The sequence below is a fragment of the Gekko japonicus genome, unplaced genomic scaffold (assembly GCF_001447785.1).
Source record: "Gekko japonicus isolate JY-2015 unplaced genomic scaffold, Gekko_japonicus_V1.1 scaffold2654, whole genome shotgun sequence".
Lineage (NCBI taxonomy): Eukaryota > Metazoa > Chordata > Lepidosauria > Squamata > Gekkonidae > Gekko > Gekko japonicus.
The window spans coordinates 44,148-54,521 of NW_015168734.1; the positions used below are offsets into that span (position 1 = coordinate 44,148).

At 47.1% G+C, this 10,374-nt stretch overlaps 1 protein-coding gene across 1 annotated transcript in view; it reads right to left on the minus strand.

Moving 5' to 3' along the window:
* Positions 1-2,690: 2,690 nt before the first annotated feature.
* The window catches only part of NTSR1 (neurotensin receptor 1 (high affinity)), a 183,934-nt gene continuing 176,250 nt past the window's right edge, over positions 2,691-10,374 (minus strand). The window contains exons 3-4 of the mRNA XM_015415607.1: positions 5,467-5,557; positions 2,691-2,940 (exon numbers count right to left, since the gene is read on the minus strand). Coding sequence (XP_015271093.1) covers positions 2,691-2,940; positions 5,467-5,557 — 341 coding nt within the window. The remainder of the gene's footprint in view (positions 2,941-5,466; positions 5,558-10,374) is intronic.

Consider the following 10,374-nt stretch of genomic DNA (forward strand, 5'->3'; position numbering starts at 1 on the left):
CATGGAGTGCCCACCTACCTCACAGGGTGTCAGTCGTGGGGAGGGGAAGGGTAAAGAGATTGTAAGCCGCTCTGAGACTCCTTTGGTTAGTGAAGGGTAGGGTGTAAATCCAATCTCTTCTCTTCTTCTCTTCTACTTCAGTATTGAGCAGTGGCTCTACAGAGTCTCAGGCAACAGAAGGACTTCCTTCAGCACCTGATACTGAAGATTCTGGAACTAGAAGTGCTGCAGACCCATGGACACTTCCCTATATCTCAGGGTTTTTGTGCAGATTCATTCAGCAGATGACCATACACATTCATGAGCTCCATAGAGGAACTCTGCTTTACTGCACGAATGAACAATGCTAAAAAGAGATTCGTTAAGTTCTGTGGTCCTGAAACAGCTCCATTCCTACCTACTTCTCACACACTGCTCCTTCTCTCCTCGAAAGCTCTCCATACTCATTTCTTCACGCGTTTCCTGAAATATTCCCGATCAGGGGTCCCCAAACTTTCTAAGCCTGCAGTCCGTTTTGAAGACCAGAGTGTGGTTGGCAGAGCCACAAAATGGCTGCCACAAGATGGCCACTGTGGGGGGTGGAGCCAGCCACAAAATGGCTGCCGCAGCTCACCTCCAGTCACGTGGCGAAGGTCCTTGTGCTGTGGCGGCCGCTGCCGCCAAAGCCATGCTGTTAAAAATCTGCACCACCACTCAGATCTCCGGTGGCCAATCCGAAGCCTTGCTCCACCTGGCCCCGCCCACTTTCTAAAAACACTTGGCAGGCACCAGGAAAGGTGTTGGTGGGCACCACGGAGCCCACAGATACCACCTCGGGGGACTCCTGCTCTAGATCTGTTTTCTCTCTCCCACTCATTTAATCTGCACATGCACCCAGGGCTTATACTTGCCTGGATCCTTACTACTCCATTTAGTAAAGTTCAAGAAGCCTTCCTCACGCCTAAGGAGCCCATCTCCAACTAAAGAGGCTCTTCCTCCAACAGAAGGGATGCTTAAGTTGGAGGAAGCCTCATTAAACTGCACGAGCTTAGCGCTGCCCACTAAAAGACCACTGGTCCATCAAGGCGAGGACCTCCTGCTCTCCAAGGTCTCTTGTAGTGGTCTTTCATGTCCCCTGTTATCAGGTCCTTTTAACTGGAGATGCCAGGGATTGAACCTGGGATAGTCTGCATGCAAGGCAGAGACTCTTCCACTGAGCCACAGCTACAACCCTGCTTGGCTACGGACAACTGCCCCCATAGGCAATTTCGTATACCATTGCCCAGGGGTCATTTTGTAGAAAAAGAGCTAGGGGAACTCATTAGCATAACTCATTAGCATATGCCACACCCCTTGACATCAGGGGCCCGGCGGTGGACCTGCAAGGCCGGCGGGAGTGCGAGGAAGCCCCACCAAGGCCCTCCCTGGCCCCAGGCAGGCAGGGGTGGGGAGAGGCGGGGAGGAAGCAATTTACCCTCCCTCTTCTCCTGCCTCCTCCTGGCTGAATGAAGGCTGGAAGTGGGGTGGCCGGAAGCAGGGGGTGAGGCTTTATCGTGTGCCCCGCCCCCCGCCCCTCACCCGGGGGAACTGCAATCCCCCTGCGATCCCCCCGAAATGACCTCTGCCATTGCCTAACTCCTTGCCTCATCCCTTCTTGTCCTCCCACTGCCAAGCTCTCTAAGCAGAGCCTTCCCCGCCCCTACATTCAGCCCAACTCTTGAAACTTATGTTGTTGGCACCAACACAAAGGTTACACAACTGCAAGTCAGTGCAAGACGTTGGCCATGCACCCAAGTCCCAAGTCTATTTCAGCAGTAAGCAAAAGATGCGGGTATCCTCTGCCATTGTGTGGGCTTAGCCGGCACCCCCTCTCTACCAATAGCATCCATGTAAAGATACTTAAATCTTGTAGCACTAACTGGAGGCATTTATCAAGCCCCCCCCCTATACCAGGCACATTCGAAACAAAGGAAGATGGTTTCCTGGGTCAAAAAAGCACACACGGAAAATGTTGCTCTTCAAAGCTAAACCCAAGATGGCACCACGGACCAACCAAGGCATTCTACCTTATGCAACGATGGGAGCCCAGATTGGCTTTCCCAAATGCTCTGTACTCAACGGAGTTCAGATCTAATTCCTTAAACAGTCTCATTCCCTGAGTATCGCATGCCCTTCTGAATTGAACGGTTTACATTCTTCTTTCTACAAAGACCAATCGGGTCGGTTTCCCTCTCCCTCAAAACAACTGTTCCTTCCCACTAAACAAACAACCTTGACAACTAACCGGCCTCCATGTCATTTTACAGTCTCAGAGCCGCCAGAAGAGGCGGTCTCCGTCTTTTTAATGTTCCCGTAGCCTTTCAAAATGGAGACATCGATGAATGAAGAGACATTCAAGCTTGGCCAGCGTTGACTCAATGACCGCCATGGCTTCCTCGATGATGTCACAGGTGACTTTTACGCCAGATCAAAGTTACAAAACATGGAGACGCTACTCACGAGAGGCAAAAGCCGATGCATGAAAAGAACCCCGAATTTAACTGGTAGAACGAACATCGACTCGTTCCAAGGTATGGCGACCAGCAAAAACACATTCATGCTATAGTGAACTCGGAAGCCATGTCGAAAAGCGGTACAGCCCTCTTTGCAAGGTCCAATTCAGTCCTGAATTGGGACACTCGTTCTTCCCTTCCTTTGGCAATGCCCAGGTCTCAGTATGTGGTTTCCCTGGTGACTTGGCTAGAGAAAGTATGGTTGCTGGAGATGCTGTTGGACTTCCTGTTGAACTTGGTCCTCTTCGTCTTCTTTCTCCAGGGCAGGCACACAAACATGAGTGTCGAGAGGAAGATCTGGCGGAAGTTGGCCGACACCAGGTTGTACAAGACCGGGTTGATGGCGGAACTGACGTAGAAGAGGATGTTCGTCAGCATGTAGAAGTAGTGGTAGAAGTCGAAAAGGAAGCTGGTGAGAAAGGAGGAGAAAGACGCCATCAGTTGAATAGGAGGACTGTGGAAGGCAGAACTGTCATCAGGGCCGGCCCCAGGTTTTTTTGCACACTAGGCGCTCCCCCCATTCTGGTGGGCCCCCCAATTTTCTGGTGCCTCCCCCCGTTCCGCAAGTGCCAGCGGTCTGGTTTCAGGAGCACAACAAAGGTGGGGGGCGGGGGGGTGCTCCTGCCGCAGTCCCTCCTGGCTGGAACTGCAGGATGGGGCTGCTTGCATGACAGCTCCGGAGCAGGAGTGTGGCCAGAGCAAGCTCTGCCCACCTGGGGTGGCTGCCGGGAGGGGAGGGGCGGCCGCGCGTGACGTGTGGCCCACCAGGCTGCCGGGCCCTTTTCCTCCACCCCCGGGGACGTTTCCATGTGTGCTCCTCCCCTCCCCACGTCTCTGGAGGCCTAAAACGGCATCCCCGCCAGTGGCGAAGGCTGCCTCCCTCGCCGGAAGACCCGCTGCTGCACCATAGGAATAGCAGCCTGATGTTCGCACCTAGCTCTGGCTCGGCTGGCTTTTGTGGGAGGGGAAGGCAGGGCGGCAGGCAGGCCAGAGCGGCGCCCTCGTCAAGCCGGTGCCCATAGGCAGCTGCCTAAATTTTGTCATTGACGAGCCGGCCCTGACTGTCATGAGGCTAGATTGTTGGTTGGGGCCAGCTGTCAGGAGTATGTGACCCTGCTATTACAACAATTACACTGGCTACTGATCCACTCTCAAGCCCAATTCAAGGTGTTGGTTTTGACCTTTGAAGCCCTAAAAGGCTTTGTATTCTCCTATATGTTCCTGCCTGGGAACTGAGATCCTGACTGTCCCATCAATCAAAGAACCTTGTTCGGTGGGTACATGAGAGAGAGTCTTATCAGTGGTGGTCCCAGGATTATGGAACTATCCCTCCTTGGAGAGGTGCACCTGCCCCCGGTCCTTAGGAGGCAGCTGAAGATGGTTTTGTTTAGGACTGCATTTGATGAAAACAGTCCTACATTGTGATTTTAAATTTTGGGTTTATGTATTCTTATATACTCTGCGTTATGTATTTTTATTGATAATTGTGGGCCACCTTGAGTTCCATAAGGAGAGAGGAAGCTGATAAATGTTTTAAATAAATAAACAAACAAATAAATAACAAGTAAATGTACCCTGACTGCTAATGGTGCAGTTTATTACACAAAGCAAGCCTGACGATTTCTGTAAACGTTTAGACACATAGAAACAGAGCTGGAAGGGACCCAAAGGGCCAGTCTGGTGTAGTGGTTAAGTGCGCGGACTCAAATCTGGGAGAACCAGGGTTGATTCACCACTCCTCCACTTGCAGCTGCTGGATGACCTGGTCCTCTTCCTCTTCCTCTTCCTCTTCCTCTTCCTCTTCCTCTTCCTCTTCCTCTTCCTCTTCCTCTTCCTCTTCCTCTTCCTCTTCCTCTTCCTCTTCCTCTTCCTCTTCCTCTTCCTCTTCCTCTTCCTCTTCCTCTTCCTCTTCCTCTTCCTCTTCCTCTTCCTCTTCCTCTTCCTCTTCCTCTTCCTCTTCCTCTTCCTCTTCCTCTTCCTCTTCCTCTTCCTCTTCTTCTTCTTCTTCTTCTTCTTCTTCTTCTTCTTCTTCTTCTAGTCCACCCCCCTGCAGAATGCAGGAAATTCACAGCTATTCCCCCCCACTCCCCTCAATGACCCCTGCTCTGTTTCCAGTTGTGTCCGCATGGCTGTTTCTATTCCATCTTTGTGGAGGAGAAATATGAATAAATGGCTTCATTCCAAGAACTAAACTAAGAGCAAACGGGTCACAGTTTTGAAACAAGAATTTCAATAGGAAAGTCATTTCTAAACTCAGAGCCATCTTACCTCACACCTTCAGAGGAAATGAATTACATGGTTTTAATACAGTCACGTGAGGTTCAAGTAACTGAGTATATATCAGGTAGCGACACCTAAAACCCTTGAATCTCTCAGATATGGGTGGTGTGAGACAATAATTTTTTTTTGGAAGCACTTTGATGAAAAATCTTAGAAATTGTATTTTATCTTTCCAATTTAAGATCAATCAGTCAAGAGGAGAGGAGATTGGATTTCTACCCCGCCCTTCACTACCCAAAGGTGTCTCAGAGCGGCTTACAAACTCCTTTCCCTTCCCCTCCCCACCACTGTTGTCGTTTCCAGTGACTCTTGTCCTCTCACAGTGTGACCAAAGTACAGTTTGTTGTCGTCGCTGCCATTCAGCCGTAGCTGACTTATGGCAACCCTGTAGGGTTTTCAAGAGCTGGCTTGCCCTTGCCTGCCTCTGCATCATGGCCCTGGTATTCCTTGGTGGTCTCCCACCCAAATACTAGCCAGGTCCGATCCTGCTTAGCTTCCAAGATCAGATGAGATTGGCCTAGCCTGGGCTATCTAGGTCAGGGCCCAAAGCACAATAGCTCCAGTCCAGTCGTTTTAGCTTCTAGGGAGAGTTCAGGCTCGATTTGATGCAGAAAACATTTTGTTGTTAATGTTAAAAAAAAATGAAGTTACTCACTCCGTCCACTGATCCTCTGGCACGTAACAATACATAAGTCGCCGCACGTGATAGGGGAGCCAGCAGACCACAAAGGCGATCACGACAGCCCCTGCAATGGATAAAAATGCAGTTCAAACTCTCTAGTGATCTATGCTCTTGTTGGATAGGACCCCCCCCCTCCCCAGACCAAACAATGATTTGGGTCATGAATTACGTTAAGCAGGAGCATTCTGTGATCATTGTAACAGCTGGCTTGTCTAGCTGTTTGGCATCTTTGCTACAGTAGAGTTCTGAGCTGAAGAGACATCTGATGTCTAGCTATTTAAGGCAAAGCAGAAACAATAATAGGAAACGGGTTCTCGGCTAATCAATCACGTTTATAGGCCACATATGCTCAAAAGCAAGAACATGCTGAAGAAGAAGAAGAAGAAGAGGAGGAGAAGGAGGAGGAGGAGAAGAAGAGAAGAGATTGGATTTATACCCCACCCTTCACTTGGAGTCTCAGAGCGGCTTACAAACTCCTTTCCCTTCCCCTCCCCACAACAGACACCCTGTGAGGTGGGTGGGGCTGAGAGAACTCTGACACAACCTGCTCTTTCAGGAACAGCTGTGCCAGAGCTTGTGACTGACCCAAGGTCACATCAGCAGGTGCAAGTGGAGGAGTGGGGAATCAAACCCGGTTCTCCCAGATCAGAGTCCGCACACTTAACCACTACACCAAACTGGCGGAGGAGATTGGATTTATTCCCGCCCTTCACTTGGAGTCCAAGAACAGCTTACAGTCTCCTTCCCTTCCTCTCCCCACAACAGACACTCTGTGAAGTAGGTAGGATGCCAACTTTGCTCTCATATAATAGCTCCTGGCAACGCCATCACTGGACCCAGCAACATCAGCCATACTATCTCAGGTTCATACTCCCGCTCACCCTTAATGTGATTATGCCATCACGTGTTAGCAATGCACTTCCACCCTCTACATTAGGTCAATCCCTTCGACAAAGAATTAATGGACATAAGTTTGACATCAGAAACCACAGCATTCAAGACAAGAATGTTTTTAAGCTCTTTTTACTTTATCTTTTTTGGTAGCTTTCAAAATTACGTGCATATTAAAATGATATTGGCGGTATTTTAGGATGATAAAAATATTATTTAGGCTGAAGTAAGCTTTTGCTGAGTTATTGCTGGGTAAAGATTATTTAGGAACTGAGACCTAGGTTTCCAGTCTCATTTCCCATGCTGATTTATCAACTCCTACTGGCCCTTTGCATATTGCACATAATCCAATCACACCTGCTATTGTCATTCACCTGCTATTGTCATCCGGCATCTGAAATCACTCCACTCTCCAAGATATAATGACAGATGGACTCACATTCTTGCTGTATCTGAAGAAGCTCATACTCTGTTACAAATTTTGTTAGTCTTTAACAAGCTTCTGGACTCTTGCTCTTTTCTGTCTGTCTATCCATCTGTCCATCTCTCTCCCTCTCTTTCTCCAAGGAGCTCAGGGCAGCATGTTACTCTCCTTTTCACACTGAATTGTTACAACACTATTTTGAGGTAGTTCAAGCTATGACAGGCCTAAGGTCACTCAGAGCTTCATGGCAGAGCTGGAATCTGAACCCATGTCTTCCAGATCTGAGCTGAACATTTTCCAACCACTATACGATGCTACTCAGTACACAAAACAGCAGGCCTGGGGTGAGTTTTCCAGTAGATGAGGGTTTAAACTTCTCATCTTTGCTTTTTCAACTTTCAAACTTCTGTTCGGGGTTAGCACCTCTCATAAGAACATAAGAGAAGGAAAACTACAAACTACACCAAACTGGCTCATGTTTGTGGATCAGAAAAGAAAATTAGAACATAAGTTGAGCATGCTGGATCAGACCAGTGGTCCATCTGGCCTTCCCTGGATGCTGTGATATAAATGACTAAGACATTTAGTAAGAATCATATTATACTATACATAAAACTTTGCAATATTACAAGTCCATCATTCACAATGAGCACCCGGATACAAACTCATTTCGTCCCAGTCTTCCTCAGGAGTAATCGTATTGAACGGTGTCAGCCTCTTGCTACAACTCAATGTTCTATTAAAGGTAAAGGTAAAGGTTCCCTTGCTCGAAAGCCAGTCGAATCTGACTCTAGGGTTGTGGTGCTCATCTCCGTTTCAAAGCCAAAGAGCCAGCGCTGTCCGAAGACGTTTCCGTGGTCATGTGTTCTATTAACTTCTTCTCCCCCCGTTTATTTATAATTTGTTCACGTTATATATAGCCTTTAACATGTATACATTTATATTTTTGTGAGTCATTATTTCACATGATATTATTCAACCATACACATAGTTTTCCCCATCTTTTCTCATATGCCTCCTGGTCTTTTCCTTGTAATATTAAACTTAATCTATCAATTTCTGCCAACATTAACAGTTTTTCTATTAGTTCCTCTCCCGAGGTTAATACATCTGATTTCCAACATTCTGCTAACATTATTCTTGCCACTGTAAAAATATACGTTATTATGTATGTATTTTCCTTGTTGCATTGCTCTGGAAATATATTCTTAACTTCTTCTTTATGTTCTTCAAATAATCCTGGAAAATAACTTATGGTATTTTAAATGAAAAGCAACACGAAGCTGAATGGAGTATTATTTAAATTTTTCATATTAATTTATAATTTAATTATCTAATTAAAAAAACTTACTTCTGGTTCCATTTCAAGTGTTTGTAAAGGAGCAAGCCAGTCTTGTCTTCTCGAAGGCTTCCAGCCGGGTAGAAAAGAGGATTGGTTTGCTACTACTATAAATATTCAGACAGTGTTCATGGAGAACTCTTAAGCCAGCATAATATAGAAGGCTTTTGCACCTAGTTAAAGAAGACCTCTCCTCCATGAATTTGCCAACCCCCCCTTTAAAGCTCGCCGTCCCTGTGGTCATCGCTGCCTCCACTGGCAGTGGATTCTATAGCTTAAATCCTTGCTGATGATTACTATGACTTGTCTAATGAGCACTGTCCATGGTGCTGAAGGTTACAAATGGATTCTTCTTAAAATCAGCGGCTGTCTATCATGTCAATGAACCAATCTATGCAAGGAATACAATTTCTGGACACTACTGTAAGAATACACAATGGACGCATAGACACCACCTTATACCAGAAACCTACTGACCAAGAGACATACCACCATCCTAAACATACCAAACGATCCATTGTATACAGCCAGGCTCTACGCTACAGCTGCATCTGCTCCAATCCCACAAGCAGAGATCCTCATGATGAGGGATCTACAACAAACCTTTTAGGAACTAAAATATCCACCTGATGAAGTCAAGAAACAGATTAACAAAGCAAGAAGGATACCCAGAGAAAACCTTGTTGCAAGACAGGCCCAAAAGAGACAATAACCGAACACCAGTAGTGGTCACATACAGCTCTCAACTCAAAACAGTTCAGTGCATCAGCAGCCACTTACAGCCTCTACTGGAGAATGATAGTTCTCTTTCACAAGGATTGGAGGCAAACCCTTTCTAGCACTCAGGCAGCCCCCCAAGCTCAAACAGCTCCTCACCCACAATAATACAACATCTAATTTAAACATGGACACGGGTACCAAAGCTTGCAACAAACTCAGATGCCAACTTTGCTGCTGCATACACCCAGAAAACACAATCACTGGGCCTAACGACATCAACTACACCATCTCAGGCTTATTCACCTGCTCACCTTCTAACATAGGGCAAGCAGGTCAAACCCTATGCCAAAGGATAAATCTCTACATAGGGCAAGCAGGTCAAATCCTATGCCAAAGGATAAATGAACACAAATCTGACATCAAGAATCACAAGACTGAGAAACCTGTAGGACAACACTTCATCCTTCCAGGACATTCAATAGGTGACATCAAAGTAACTGTTTTATTGCAAAGGAATTTCAGAAACAGACTGGAATTGGAGATTGCTGAATTACAAGTTATTACAATACAGAGGACAATGGAACCCCCAGGGCTTAACAGAGACATCAGCTTCTTATCTCACTACACATGCTAAATCATTCTGTTCTTACTAATACCCAGAAATTAAACTTTGTTAGTCTTATAGAGACCACTGGACTCAAACTTGGGTCTCACATCTGTTGTCAGCTCCTTTATTATCCATATGCCAAATTGCTGCTATTTACATGTCCTACTATATGTTTTATTCCAATCTTAGCTATGTTTATTGCTCAGTTACTTATGCCTCTTGACTGGCAACTAACCCCCCCACCTGCATGCAATATTTGAGGAAATCTGTTTTAATGTATGTGAAGAAGTATGCACACGCTGAGTCTCTGTTCTCTCACGTACACAGGGTTGAGCTTAGTTTGTTTTGGGGGTGCTGCTGGACTCTAGCTTCATGTTCACGTTCTTTTTGTTAACTCTTGCATTTACATGCTCACTTGTTTCTATCCGTTGATCTTACTGGCAGGCCCATCGCTACAGTGGGGCATTTTGGGGCTCTGCCCCCTCAAGTGTGAGGCATGCCCCCAAATAGCTGCTGCCCCTCTCTCCTTCCCCCCATGACATTAAAAGGCCTCTGCAGCTGATTGGATGGAACACATGGCCTGCCAATCAGCTGGAGGGCCCTTTAAATCTTGCAGGAAGGGAGGGAGAGGAGCAGCTACACTCCTTCCCTGAACTTCAAGCGCCGATTTCACCACCTGTAGTTCAGGGAAGGTATGTGGGTGTCCCCTCCCCCCTCCTCCCCCCACTGCCCCCCAAAAAACCCCCCTGCCCCCCCCACCCGAAAATTCTAGCTGTTATTCACCACCTGTAGTTCAGGGAAGGTGTGTGGGTGTCCCCTCCCCCCTCCTCCCCCTACTGCCCCACAAAAATCCCCCATGCCCCACCAACCCGAAATTTCTAGCTGTTTACTGGCTACCTG